General features: G+C 43.3%; 1 protein-coding gene across 1 annotated transcript in view; it reads right to left on the bottom strand.

The window, feature by feature from the left end:
* The window catches only part of vwa1 (von Willebrand factor A domain containing 1), a 38,256-nt gene extending 34,201 nt beyond the window's left edge, over positions 1–4,055 (bottom strand). Inside the window, exon 1 of the mRNA XM_068017313.1 lies at positions 3,723–4,055. Within this exon, the coding sequence (XP_067873414.1) occupies positions 3,723–3,801 (79 nt within the window). The 5' untranslated portion in view covers positions 3,802–4,055. The remainder of the gene's footprint in view (positions 1–3,722) is intronic.
* Between the last annotated feature and the right edge of the window lie 11,466 nt (positions 4,056–15,521).

Raw genomic sequence — 15,521 nt, 5'->3', positions numbered from 1 at the left:
TCACCCAAAGTTAAAATGACCCCTGTTGAATGTCAAGTCTCCTAAGAATCCTAGGTCTCTTTCAGCTTCATCGTTAGCTGTTGCTATTGATGGAATAAATCTGTTACTTAGTCTTTCTTTGTGTGTGTAGTACTTTACATTTCTCTGCTTTAAATTTCATCTGACATTTTTCTACCTAATAATATATATTTTTGAACTTTTTCTGTAATTTCTAAGCTGTCTCCTCTACATCCACTGCATCTCTTAGTTTAGTATGATTTGCAGATCTGATCACTTTGCGTGCAGTGATCCAGGTCATTTATGGTAAATTAAAAACAGCAATGGTCTCAGCACCAATCTCTGGGAATCCCAATAAACCCTTTTGCCACCCCAACATAACGCCTTTCACAAGTACTTACTGTTTCTTATGCTATGGTTAATTATCCATTCCTCTGGATCACTAATATTCTGAGTTTAACTTGCAGCCTTTTTGTGGAATTTTGTCAAATACCTTTTGGAAGTCGACATAGGTCTTCCCACAGTTGGCTCGTGTCTTCTTTTCGTTGAAGCACTTGAAGAAGTATGTCAGGCAGAATTTTGTCCTTTTGAATCCATGATGTTTAAGACATTATTGTACAGATAATCCTCGAATTTTAGTTCTGATAATCAATCCATTATTTTATGTGGAATTGAAAGGCTCTTTAGTTGTCTTTGTCTGTTTTTAAATATGGGCACCACGTTACCCTGTTTCCGATCTTCTGCTACTTCACTAGTACCCAGTGACTCCCTCATATTGGTTGTTAGTGCTACATAAATCTTCTTTCTGGTCTCTCTGAGAAGTCTTAGATAAACACCGTCCATCTCTGGAGACTTATTTGTTTTGAGCTCTTTTAGCCTGTCTGAGTACCATTTTATTTATGTTGAAGTGATTAATTTTGCTTAGGTTATTTCTGTTTTGGGAGTACATATTGCCTTCCATTCGGAATAGTTTAAGGAAGGAATCATTCAGAATATTTACTATTTTCTGTCCATTTTCAGTTCCAAGCCTATTCACATATTTTAGTTTTCCACAAAAACTTGCATTTAAATAACAGATTTAACATAGAAAAACACCTGACTGTCCTCTTACTGTTATAATGCTGGAAAATACTTTTTTCACTGATGTGCTTGGCATCTGCCTCTATAATTTTTATCTAGGTTCCTCTTTGTAACCCTGACCATCCTTTAACTATGTTTTTGGATTTCATTCCAGTGAACCTCTTTTTCTTTCTCCATGCAATATTTGTCAAGATTATTTATTATGATTAGTTTTTTTTAATGTGTTTATTAATCTATTCAGGGTCACATTTGTTTAGTCTGAGCTGGAAATGTATTTAACCTTCATGCTCTGCATTATACCTTTAAAGGAGTTCCACTTGACATCCACTAAAGTGTTGTTGAGCAACCTACCCACTTTATGTATATTAGTTGTTTCCTCATTTCTTCGAATTGAGTCCTTTTAAGGTCATATAAAGCTCCTCGTCCTATGTATTTTTGACTTCATGTTGAACACCATTATTTTGTACTCACTATTCTACCAGGGAACAACAACTTCAATGTTTTGTCTGTTGTCTGGGTTATTAACTACTACCAGATCTACACGAGCACTGCCTCTTTATATAACATAAAATAAAAATAAGAACTGTTGGAAATACTCAGAGGTCTGGCAGCATCTGTGGAGAGAGAAGCAGCGTTAATGTTTCAGGTCACTGGCCCTGCCTCTTTATCCCAGTTTATGTTTGATTGGTCAAAAAATCTGTAGCAAGCATCTCTTGTAAGCTTGAACGTATTTCATTTTTGGGATATCTAATCAGAGAAGCTTTCTCCCTTCCACAGAACCGTCCCTGAACAGCAACTCATATGCAGCCTTAATCTGGTTGTAAATTCTATACAGGTGGATAGGAAATCCCAGTGCTGTTCATTGTTTAATGAAGATTTGTTGGAATTCAAATTTATTGTAGATAACAAGTTTATCACAGGGTCAGTCCACAGACAGGAAATGGGTGGTGATGCCGATGGGACCAGTTAAAAAAAAAGGCACTTAAGCTTATCAGTCGCCAGCTTGTGATATTAGCTGCAAACGGAAGTTTCCACTGAATTCGTGAGCCTTAGTTGCTCTGCTCATTGGGGTGCGATCAGTAGGGAGTGTGTGTACATTCCAGTAATGCTTTGTGTTAGAGGAGTGGATCATCTTAACAATGAGCTACACAGTTAGTAACTAGTGTGAGTCGCTCCTAAGCTTTGGTGAAAATCTCAGAGGTCTGAGTGCGCTGCCAGGATTCTCGATAAAGAGTCCTGAGTATTTGAAATTCTACAGTCATCAACTAAGCGTGGCTTAGCATTTGAACCTCAATGTCACTCACATCTCAGCCCCAGGCAGCTACCGCGTACCCAGGACTATGCACAGTTAGTTACTTTGTACTGAGGACCACACATCTGCCGCAACTTCCCAGTTGTTTCAAAATTCGGGATATTCCTACTTCTGCAACACAATAACATGCCCCATCTGGGCGGGCAGCTGCCTTTTTCCGAATATATCCGAGCAATACCAAACGGTGGGATAAATAGCAAGTAGTTAACCCCCTGTCTGCCAGACAAAACTGACTAACTTGGCCATGGGACAAGTGTCAGCTAAATGATACTAGACAGCAAACAATCTGATTTAACCAGGATTAAAACGCATGATTCAAGATAATCAGACACAGAGACAAACCCGCAGCCCCAGTTTTATAGGATTTAGTTTCGTGACCAACCTGATGTCCATACAGACTCGGCCTGTTCACAAGCACAAACCAGAGTTCTTTTTTCTCAGTGCGGTGAGTTTCGCAGGTGTTTCTCAGTGCCCACCAAGTCAAGAGCTGGGACACTTTCCACTGCATTGAGTGCCCGATGAATGTCAGCCGCTCCTCAGAGCTGGCACCATAGCCCAGGTAAACCAAGGGAGAGACAGACAGAGCGAGAAAGGATATGGGAGAGCCGGGGAGAGAGAATACCCATTGTAGTTGAGACACAGAAACAGTTATTGCTCTGGGGGGGAATTCCTTGGAGATTTCCACAATGGGTGCGGGGAATTCCACCTCAGATTTTAAAGTCCAAATTCTCAGTCGAGCTTTCAGTTTTAGACTTCCATTGTTGTTTCATTCTGCCACCAAGTTTAAGGCTGGATTGTATAAATCCAGAATAAAAATATTTGGCCGAAATGCAGAGAGCCCAGTGTCTGTTAGCCGGGGCGAGTGCACTGTAAACTCCTAAACTCTAAAACTTCCATCACTGGAGGAAGTTTCCAGAACCCGTCTCTCCTGGGTTTGAGTAGGATTCTGTCTCTGTCTGGCAAGTAAAATTCTCAGTTTTACATGCTGATTCTAACAGTGTGAAGCTCAGTGCCAAACTGGGAGCTGATACCAGTATGAACACCAGGGCTCAGTGTCAGCTTCAAAAACCCCAAGTCTACAGTTTGCACCTGTCTCCCTATCGGAGTTTTTTTTTAAAGTTGATGACCACATCTAACCTCTGATATTTGTAATTTAATAACATTCTTGCCCAACCCACACTCTCCTCTCACACTTTGCAATCTTAACTATGCATCTTCTCAACAAGTGACATTTGTCTTCAGACTGCATTCTGACTTTGTTCCTCAACGCAGCACATGAAAGGAGATTGACCCCACCCCCGTGTCCCGGGCTCCTGCTCCCCACCTGCCTCACCTGTGCTCAGCACCCTGCTCTGGAAGATCCAAACCACCCGCAGAAGGGACTGCAGACTGAGGGCTCTGAGTGCGAGCATGGCGGCTGCAGCTCCTGAATCTGGGCCGGTTGCACTGTCTCCTTGCTCATATTATTGCCAGCAACACGGAGGTGGAAAAGTCGCCGAGTATCCGAGCAAGTCCCAGGCACATCTCAAGCTGCGCCGCCTCGAATCTGCATCCCTCACTCCCTTGTCCCGATTGGGGAAAGTTCAAGTTGAACCACAGGGATCTCTGCGATCGAGTCTCTCTCTATATCGTTGAACTTCGAAAGCCCGCGTCACTACAGAGCTGGCAAGGTGCCAAACTGTAAAGGGGGGGGGAACCTTTGTACAGACCCAAAGTTTAACCATCTTATCATCTAGTGTTGATCTGAAATGAAATTTGCAAAGATTCCTGAGCACCCACTTCCACCTTCAGTCACCTCCTCAACCTTTATAACAACCAGCTGCTCTACCAGATGGGTGTAGCGCGGGACCTAAATCAAACAGTGCTTGTTAACAGAACTAGGCTCTTGTGCTGCTGGCATTTGTTACTTGAATGCAGGTTTATGCAGATTCGTAAACGTTCTTATCAGTCAGTTACATTGGTCATATTGGCCAGGTGCAGTTCAGCAGGGAGTGTAAAATAACTGGCACCAAGTGTAATGTAACAGCAATGGAAGAGCAAAAGGGTATATGAATTAGGGAACTGTGTAAACGAAGGAGGGAGAGAGAGAAATCCAGGGATCTTACTGTGTGTTAAATGCAACAGCGAGCTGTTTGCTGACCTGGGGAGAGAGTATGGCTGAGACCTTGGTTGGTGCTGCACCCGTTTTGCATTTAAAACATATGCCAATGTGGATAGTGAAGTGCATACCCATATTCTATGATGGCAGTGCACTGCCTGCCATATTGATAAAGGCAGAAAAAGAAGGGTCATGGGCCCATCCCTGTCTTTTGCACATGCAAATAAAGGCTCTACTGGCAGTTTTAGGGTCTCTTTACAAGGTTGGCCTGCTCCGATTAGTCTACATGTGGGCTAACCAAAGGTTCCTAAAGGGACAGTAGGAGGCCAGCATCAACATGGTACATTTGTTTTAAAAAATACTTACCTAAGTGCTCTTGGTCCCATTGCAGTGCTGGACTTCCAATCACTTCCTACCCCCCGCCCCCCCGATCGCCTCCCACTCCACCCAATCACTTCCCCCCACTCCCGATCGCCCCCTTCCTCCTAGTATCTACCTCAGCGCTGCTGCCAGTGAGGAATCGGCCCGAAATCCAGTGTCAATTCACTGGCAAGCCACCTGTCCTGCGTTTATCCTCCACTTCTGCTCTCATTCAAATGAGTTCCAAGACCCAGTATCAGGTGTGCCTCGGGTCTACCTGTTCTGCAGCAGGAATCATTGCTTAGTGTCCGGCTTATGTTAGACCACCAGCGTGAATCAATTTGTAGGCACGTACATGGAATAGTGTGTTAAGTGGAAGAGTGAGACAGTGTGCTGACCCTGAGAGAGATCAAAGTATAATATTGTGTGTGGAATAGAACAGTGAGACAGTGTGTTTGTTACATGTGGAATTTTTTTGGGACAATTTTTCCACAAAAAGGATTAGAAAAAGAGTTCTATTTGTGGGTTGTGTTACAAAGCCAAGTCTATTCACATAAGTTTTAAAAAAGGCACTGAGATAAAAGGTGGTTAAAATAATAATGTCAAATGAATGTAAACAAGAAGACAATTCATTAACCAGCTGGGTAACCAGTAAACACCTCACAGTTATTGTGCATCTTTTAGTTTGAGATAAGTGATCTTGCGTGTATTTGTCTCTTTTTCCCTCCTTGTGTTGGAGAGGCACCTGCCTAACAACCCCAGCTTGAGTGCCTGGGATTAGATGGGACAGAATGTTGATCAGGGACGAAATCTAGAGATTCCAGCGTATGTTAACTGGAACCGTGGGACCTGGTGTTGATCAGGACAGAGATCTAGTGGTTTCAGTGCGTAAATCTGTGAATCCATCAGCACATAGCTTGACTGCAGTTAAAACAAAAACAGATATAGGATTCCATTGGTAGGGGGACAGAGTACAAATCTAAAGAGGTTGTGTTGTTGCTGTATGAGATACTTGCGAAACTTCATTTGAAGTTCTGGGTGCACTCAGGATGTTATTTCCTCTGAGAGGATACAAAAGGAAGGAACAAAGACTTTTCCAGAAAAAAAAGAAATTATGAGGAAAGGCCATGGAAGTTATTTTCTTTGCAACAGAGAAATCTTCAAGGACTTCATTATATAAACAATTTACAACAACTTGGAAACATCCCAAATCATTTACAGAGGCATAATCAGACAAAAATGGAAACCAAGCCAAAGAAGGAGATGTTAGGAAGACAGCATATGAATAATGGCGGACAGGTAAAGAGCCTCTGGCCCATCCAGCCTCTCCCACACAATTGTGATACCTTGTGTATATCACAATTACATACACTCTCCATCCCACTCAAAACCATGTGGAGAGGCAAAAAAACCCCAGAAAAAAACCCAGGCCAATTTGGGGGGAAAAAATCTAGGAAATTCCTCTCAGACCCATCTAGGCGATCAAAACTAGTCTAGGAGACCACACTGGCCCTGAATTCCCTGCAGTGCCTGCCTTTTTTAAGAGGTGATGGCTGGCCCAGTCAGAAACAGGTCCAGTGTTGCTTGAAGTAATTCAGTAAGTTAACGGCAGCCTGTGGCAGGCGTCTGCTATTTACTGGAAAAGGCACCACCGCCTGACATCTAACCTGGATCTGACCTTCTCCAACTTATCCTGGTCCTCTCTAATCAATTCTAACAAATTGCCAACTGGAGCTCGGTCTATTCCCTTCATTATCTTATAAACCTCATTCAGATCACTCTTAATTCTACACTTCTTCAAAGTATAGAGCTCTCCAATGTATACAGTCCCTACGCTTCTGGCCTACATTGATAACTAAGAGGCTTTACACTGGAATTAGTCTAGTGACCCTCCTCTGCACCCTTTCCAAAGCCTCGATATCACCCACCACATGAGGAGACTGAAAGTGGACACTATTAACAGCATCCTGACTCAGGTCATGTAGAGGGACATAAATGCATTTCTTGTCTTATAATGAATTCTCCTATGGATGCTCCCCAACACCCTATTCACTGTAGCTATTGCTTCATGGCATTGTTCATGCACCTTTAAAGATCTACGCACTAGAAAGCCCAGATCAATTTCTTTCTCTACCTTCTTTAATGCTTTTCCATAAAGGATGTATGTATGTTCAGCATTCCCCCTGCCCACATGCATAACATGGCATTTTTCCAAAATAAACATCACTTGTCAGTCACAAGCACAATCTCCCAACACATTAAGATTCGCCTGAAGCCATTGAGCATTGTCTACAGTCTGAACAAAGATCTTAGTCTCTTCTGCAAATTTGGAGATTGTGCCCCCCAACACCTGCATCTAGATCACTAATAAAAATAGTAAAGAGCAAGGTTCCCAACAACGATCCTTGTGGGACATCACTGGTGACTGGTCTCCAATCGATCCAAATTCACCTAAAACTACATTTTGCCTATGGCTTGGCAGCCAGTTCTCAATCCAGCTCATTATATTATCCCTAATACCAGAAGTATTAATCTTGTAGAGAAAGCTCCAGTGCAGTACCTTTTGGAAGTCTAAGTGGACATTGTCAGCTGGGCTTCCCCCATCCACCATCTTGGTGGCTTCTTTAGAAAATACAATCAGATTTGTAAGACATAATCTCCTTTTTATGATTTGGGTGTCTCATTAATATGTCCCTCTCTATCCAAACAATCGTATATCACGTCTAGTGGTTCCCTCAAACATCTTTCCTATTATTGGTGTCAAACTAATGGTCCTACAGTTACTCAGGTGCATCCTGTCACCAGTTAGAAGATGGAGACTACATTAGCCTCCTCCCAGTCTACAGGAACTATCCCAGAGTGCAGTGAACTATTAAAAAAAGAGGGAGGGGTGTGGTGGCGGAGAAAAAGAGTATATGTGAATGGGTGTGTGTGTGGGGGAGAGTGTGTGTGTGAGGAATGCATTGGCAGGGGTTGTGCTGGAGGGAGAATGCTGCAGGAGAGGGAGATGCCCCTTAAATAAGTAGTTTTGACTCAGTTCAGTCTCAGCCAGGGCCTATTCACCATGCATCTTTTAGAAAACACCATGACTATCAGAGTTTATAAAAATGGACCCTTTGAAAACAAAGAATGAATCTGAATAGTCCACGCAGGTGCTGGTGTTGATCTGGACCCTGCTGTTTCTTTGCACTCCCCACTTTTATTTGACAATTTGAAAGGAACTGTTCCATTTGCACTGGCTGAACTTTGCCAAGTAGGAATACACAGTATTAGTGAACGTATAGCTGCTGGAGGAGCTGTGCTAGCTCTAACGCAACCAATTTAGCCACCTTTGTTCAACACTCTCACCAAGAATCTGCCAGATTTTTGCTTCAGTGAGCTAATTGACTAGAGTTTAACAAAAAAGCTCCTTTATTTAAATTCATTTAGTGATTTTTCTTCGGTGCGAATTTGAGTATTTCATATCATGTGATGATGTGAACACTTTGCACTGCAGAAAGTTCATTTCCTGAATGCTGTGCAGTAGGATTATTGGATGCACTGGGCAAAGAATACAATAAGAATCAAGCATGGACTTGTCATCAGGACATGAACTATTAGATATCCTGGTGGCATGTGTACAATGTAGCCCCCACCACATGCACATGGTATAGCCCTTGTGTGCCACGGTTTAAATCAACCCCCACCCCCCCTATGGACTGTGTATCATGGTATAACTCCCCCCTATCCCTGCCCACCATTCACTTTGCACCATGGTATAGTTTCCATGAGCTGATAAGATGTGACTTTGAGACTGAGTTTCCCAGTCTTGTCCCAGCCATGGTGAGTTGATGCTTAGCGCCAGCAAAGTGCTTCCCACAGAAACTGTGGGACACACAACAGTCAAGTCAACTCTCAGTCTGCAGCCATTACTTTTGCTACAATTATTAATGGGACACTGGTGACATTTTTTTTTTCCATTCACAGATCTTGTGGAACGAAATCTGTTTCCTGTGTCCTCCATTCATGGACAGGCACTTCAAATTGAAGTATTACTGACTGCTCAGAGTGGGAGCAGGAAGCCGGGTCTAAATCTAGTGTATTTATAGTTAAATCTGCCGCATCCGCTTACTTTGTTCTGAGCTCAACCACCTGCACTACAAATTAAAATTATAAACTGGAGGTCAGCGGAGAGAAACCTCCAAATCTTATTTATCTGCTGGTCCTATTGTCTCTGTCCTGCATCAGCATGTTTAAAAATGTTATTGATTTATGTGGTTTTACACCCAATCAAGCAGTCACAGCAAAATTTCACTAAGAAGGATTCGATTAACCTCATTTTTGTTATATTCACTGTGTGCCTGGAACTAGCTACAGTTCCATCCATTCAATGACCAAGGTCAGGTCCCTTGGGTCGTGCTTCACTCAGACTATTTGTACTCAGTGCTGCTGTAGGATGTGGGGATTCTCAGGAATAAGGGACTTTCTTTACTATTACTTTCAATGATTCAGAGTACTGTAGATAAAAGATTGAGTTTTTTAACAGCTGGTCTGGTTTCGTGCTGAGCGCTGTGGGTATGTTAGAATTTCTAGTGATTGACCAAGAGCGAGAAGTCTGACCAAGAGCGAGAAGTCTCTGTTCTACAAAAAGTGCCATGAAACATTTAACAACCACCTGAACGGCTGGAGCACCAAACCTCAATTTAATGTCTCATCTACAGGCTGGCACCCTGAGTACCCTGGATTATGAGGCTCAGACCCCTGGTGTGGGCTTGAACCTTTTGATTTGATTTTTTTTTGATTTAGAGATACAGCACTGAAACAGGCCCTTCGGCCCACCGAGTCTGTGCCGACCATTAACCACCCATTTATACTAATCCTACACTAATCCCACATTCCTACCACATCCTCACCTGTCCCTATATTTCCCTACCACCTACCTATACTAGGGGCAATTTATAATGGCCAATTTACCTATCAACCTGCAAGTCTTTTGGCTGTGGGAGGAAACCGGAGCACCCAGAGGAAACCCACGCAGACACAAGGAGAACTTGCAAACTCCACACAGGCAGTACCCAGAATTGAACCCGGGTCGCTGGAGCTGTGAGGCTGCGGTGCTAACCACTGCACCACTGTACTGCCCAGCTAGGCCAAAACGACACACAAAGGCGACAGTGGTGAATAATGAAACACACAGAAATCCACACACACAAAGGCAACGATTCTAGCGATGGGGAAGGTTATTGATCACTATGTAATTTACTTAAGGGAGGGAAAACAGAAAAACCATTTCTGTATGCATCTCTCAACCAGATTCACTAATGTTGGACACCCAGTAGCAGGTAATACATGTGCTGTTCTCTATGGTTTTTAGGTCACTCTCTCTCTATTCTTGCTGCTATATCACTGACCCTCACAAAGACGGTTAGACCTGAAATGGTAACCTTACCCCCCTACTCCACGGGTAACTCTAACAGATGTTGCTGAGTGTTTCCGGCATTCCAGCATCTGCAGACGTTTGCTTCTTGTCTTGATGAATGTTGTATCAGTGTGGGTTAATAATCCTCCTCCACCAAGTGGAGTTCAGCAATCGTGAACTTCATTCACTCGATTGTTTAAACATTTTTGTGGGGGAAGGCATTTTATAATGATCAACCTGCTTGATGCAAAAGTTGGGGAATGGAATCGTTCCCAGTTCTGTTGCACACCACGCATCATCAATCCTCCCTAAACTCAGTTTTAGAGGTTGAGGATGGGCTGATTGACAATTGCTTCCTTGTGATATTTTAATTCTCTACACCAGCCACCCAATCCGCTTCTGTGGTATTCGGTCTTTGCCAGCTCCTGACATTAATAATTTGATGTTTCTGGCGTTTTTGGGCTTTGGCTTCATGTCCACTGGGAATGGGGCTGAAAGCATCTAACTTATTTTCCATTAGGAAAAGGAAACTGTCAGCTGAAATCTCTTGGCTGGAATTCAGTGCAAGTAACATAGATGAAACCAATGTTTTAGCCTGTTGCCCCACCTAATCCTTGGTATGTTACCTCCAAAACTAAAAATAGCACATATCTGCAGTGCAAAACTGAGAGAATGCTTTAACCAGACTACCAGTTACAGAATGGAATCTGCACTCTTTATAATCCCTTCATAACACTCACAAGTACATGCAGGTGATGTGCCTGTGTGCGCATGTATCTGCTTGTCTATTTGTTTGTGAGTCTCTGTGTCAGTATGTGCCTGTCTCCATGTGTGCTCATGTTCTCGTTTATGCCACTGTCCCCCCAAGTCTGAATTTTCATTCCTGGGTCCCAATCCTGCTGTCGGGATGTAATTGGGGTCGGGAACCCACAAACGCTGGTGGTGGGACCCAGCGGCCGCTTTTGAATGAGGCCGCACTGGGAGTCCCATCCAATTAACCACGGTAGACGAGCTCCTGGGTCTGGAGGGAAAATCGGAGGCTGCTCAGCACTAACAGATCGGTAGCCCCACAGTCAGAGGTGGGAGTTGCTGAAGTAGGTAGGGAGAAGCAAGGACACTTCCATTACTGGTTGCTGGCCACGAATTAGGTAAGTAAGAGGGCCGGGGGGGTTAGGGTGTTCAGACATCAGTACAGTAAGAGGGCCAGGTGTGGGGGGTGGTTAGGGTCTTCAGACATCAGTACAGTAACAGCACTGCTGTGGTTGTGGCTTACTTTCAGAGTGGCGCCTTCCAAATAGATTGGAGCCTCCGGCTCAGATGTCAACCGCCCTGCCGCTGGACAGCCTCCTGACTTGATGGGTGCACTGTGCGGTAGATTGAAAATCCAGTTGGAGTCGGGGGAGTGCCCTTCATTTAGCCCTTAAGGGATTTAATTGATTACTCGCCATGTTCGGGCAGGTGGTCAATATACAGGGTCCGCTGCCTCTTCCACATTTTGTTGGGAGGCGGGACCACATCGGAATGCCAGCACAACCACTCGGGGACGCAAAATTGTGGCCTCGCCTAGCTCCTGCTGTGCTTCCTCAGCCAAATGAAAACTCAGCCCCCATGTGCATAGTTGTATCTCCAATATGTGTGTGCACACATCTGCCTCCACCTGTATGTATGTGTGAACCTCTCCTTCATGCGTGCTCATTTGTGCACTTCTAAGTCTGTCTCCACACAGGCGCCTGTGCATGTACCTCCCTGGGTGTCAGTGATTAGGGAAAACAAGTTTTCTCAAGTTTATCTGCTGAAAGTTAGTTATCCTGTCATTATCTGGGGAATTGGTGGACTGCGTGTTCTGGTGTAATGCTTCAATTTTAGAAAGTTCAAATTAATCACAGTACTGAATGGTGATAATTCAGGGAAATGGTTAAATATTTGCAAATTTTAAAAAAAGGAATGTTTGAGAACACAAACAGGCTATCAAGCTCAACAAACCTGCTGGTCCCATTTTATGCTCTCTTCTCCAATATCCTTTTCTGGTAATTCACCCTATCATTTGAGTCATTGGTGTCTAATTAAAATTGCTGACTTGCCATGGGTGTGGCTACTGCAATACAATTTTAGTCAAATATACACATTTTGGCCAAATGCATAGTTTTATTAGCGCTTTACTTACACCCACACAAGTTAAATTTACTTCACATGTGTCTATTTACATAACAAATGGCATACAGCAAATGGTGCCCACATGCACAAATCCTTAAAGGCGACAGAGCAGGTTGATAACGTAGTTTTAAAAAAGCATATGGGTTACTTGGGTTTCTAAATAGAGGAATAGAATATGAAAGCAGCAATCATGCTAGAATTTTATAAATTACTGGTTAGGCCTCAGCTGGAACGCTGTGAACAATTCTGCACACCACAGTTCAAAAAAGAAGGAAAGGCCTCAGAAAGGGTGCAGAGGAGGTTTACCGGGATGTTAACAGGGATGAGGGACTTCAGTTATGAAGAGAGGTTGGAAAGGTTAGGACAGTTCTCCTTAGAGGTGATATAATAGAGGGGTTCAAGATGATGAGAAGTTTTGATAGATTAAATCGGGAAAAAACATTTCCTCTGGTACATGAATCAGAAACTAGAAATCATAGATTGAAAAGCACTGGAAAAGGATTGAGAGGGGAAATGAGGAGAGTTTTTTCTCCCTCAGAGAGTTGTCAGGATCTGGCACAAGGGTACTAACAGGGTGACAGACTAAAAGCAGGGATGTGGGAAAAACATGGCTACGCATTCAGCGAGCCAACACAGGCACGATGGACTGCATAGCCTCCTTCTATGTTGTAAGTTTCTATGATTCTATATCTACCAAGATTCATTAACCAGGGAAGTAAAGCATTTGCAAGGATCATTTTACCAACAAATGTAACAAAATAAATTGTGAATCGATTTTTTGGTTGTGTTGGTTGAGTGCGAGATATTATCAGGACACTGGGAGAACTCCATGCTGTTCTTTGAGTCGTACCATTTAAACTGGCCACAACAAGCTGATTTAGATGCAGTTTAATATTTTATGCAAAAGTTTGTATCTCCATTAATGGAAGTCTCCCTCAGTACTACACTGAAGTGTTAGTTCATTTTGTTTTGTGCCTAATTTGTGGAGTGGGCCTTGAACCCACAAACATCCAACTCAGAAGAGTGCTACCAAGTGAGTTAAGCTGGCACTTACATTAGCGACTGTTGCAACTCTTCACTATACTAGAGAATAAAGAGTCCATGCAGCAGGAATATAAGGTAAATGGTAGTGGGCGACAAGGGAGAAGAACTGTTGAAAGCAACAGCACAGTAAAGAAGTCAAACAGATCCTCAGCGTGTATAGTTAGAGGGACAGAGATAGGATTCTCAATAATAGTGAGATTGTGTACAACATGGGCCTGTTTCCACCTGGAGAACTGTGTACACTGACCACTGGACATGAGTGGTGATATCCTGGCTTTGGAGAGGATTCACAGTCCAGCAGTTAAACTGATATTGGGGCTGAGGCGCTTGAGCTGTGAGGAGAGATCATGAAAGCTGGGAATGTTTATGTTGGAAAGAGGGCAGCTTAAGGGAGTTCTTTATTGATGTTCTCAATGAATAAATGTCTTCTAAACATAAGGGTCTAATACTCATGTTTGTAATTGTTACATGTCACTGATGATGAGAACTCTCTACACAGACCAACAGCCTAGTGTGTGCAAAATAATAAGGATTAATAAGGAATTATTAAGTTGAAAGCAGAATGTCATGATCTGACCCAGCTGTCTAGGTTAGCTAAATTGGAATCCAAGGTATTTTTACCCACTGGGCAGTAATTGTGAATTCCCAGTTCTAATACTGTGGTCTGTCATCTCCTTAAAATACCTTACTTAAAATTATTCTGTTTCTCTGCAAACACTCAGAAACAAGAGCACAATATTCACGGGGAGGCGAGGAAGGTGTGGGGGAGGCAGAAATCGGCTGAAGAACTCAGAAATGCCAGGGACACGGATGTCCTGCCAAATTTAACAGCAGGACTTAATTAGGACTTTTTTCCTTCTGTTTTGTGCTGGGCGTCAGGCCAAAATAGCAGCCTGGTCAGCTCCGTGTGGAAAAACCAGTGGCAGGAGGCTGCAGATGGGGACCCTTGGGGGCGGTTCCTAGCAATGGGGAAGGAAGAAGGTTGACATTTGGGGCTTTTGGGTGGGGGGAGGCTGCGATCGCATATGGAAGAGTTACAGATTGGGGCTTGGGTTGGGGGGAGGAAGAGAGGCTATTGGGGCATTTTGGGGGGGGGGCGCGGTGGGACTGCCTGCAGTTAGCTGGAGGGAGCCAAGCCAGTGGAGTTATGGTTGGGGGGAGGCTGGTGATTGCTGCAGGGGCGATAGAGAGGCTGAGAGTGGAAGGGGGAATGCCAAGCGCTTCTCTGAGGAGTCGAGGGAAGCACTCCTGCTCCTCCTGACCCACAAGGAGTGCCATAAAAGGGTTCACCAGCTTCCTCCTCCCTTTTCCTACCAGGTTTCCTGACCCCTGGGAAACCCATGGGTGACATCTGTTAAATTTAAATCAGGCTCTCAAATGCACTGTGGGAAGCTACCTTAAATATGTTAATAAATTGTCCCGCCTCTCCATGGTGTTCAGGATGAGTTTAATTCCTGCTGAAAGATATTGATGTCATTGTGGCAGGTGTCTTGTGAGCAATGCAGGACTGACTAAATCTAAAACGCAAAGAAAAATGCTTGTCTTGTGACTTTAGTTAGAAACCAGTATTTTCAAGAAACATTCACTTTATTGTAAATAAATGAAGAACTGTCTTTTTTTAATTAACATAATCAAAAGAAAAAAGAAATATTATATTTATATAGCGCTTTTCACAATCTCAGGACATCCCAAAGCACTTACAGCCAGTGAAGTACTTTTGAAGTGTAGTCATTTTTGTAATGTAGGAAATGTGGCAGCCAATTTGCGCTCAGCAAGATCCCACAAACAGCAACGCATTCATGACCAGATATTCTGTTTCAGTGACGGTGTTTGAGGGATAAGTATTGGCCAGAACACTCAGACATGAAATAAAGTAATCCATACCAGTCTGATTTAATCAACTAACAACATCTTATGCAAAGAGTTCTGAAATTACTGTGTGCCGGCTCCAGAGACACTCCTTGGAATCAATCCAATAGTAACATTTAACCATTGAACTCATGTCTCATCTAAATTTCAATTGAAAAGGTGCCAGAGCCTGTTCAACAAACATAATTACAAAACAGCAAGCTCTGCAC

Source organism: Heterodontus francisci, chromosome 37 (genome assembly GCF_036365525.1).
Source record: "Heterodontus francisci isolate sHetFra1 chromosome 37, sHetFra1.hap1, whole genome shotgun sequence".
NCBI lineage: Eukaryota > Metazoa > Chordata > Chondrichthyes > Heterodontiformes > Heterodontidae > Heterodontus > Heterodontus francisci.
This window is presented reverse-complemented; position numbering and strand designations above follow the sequence as displayed.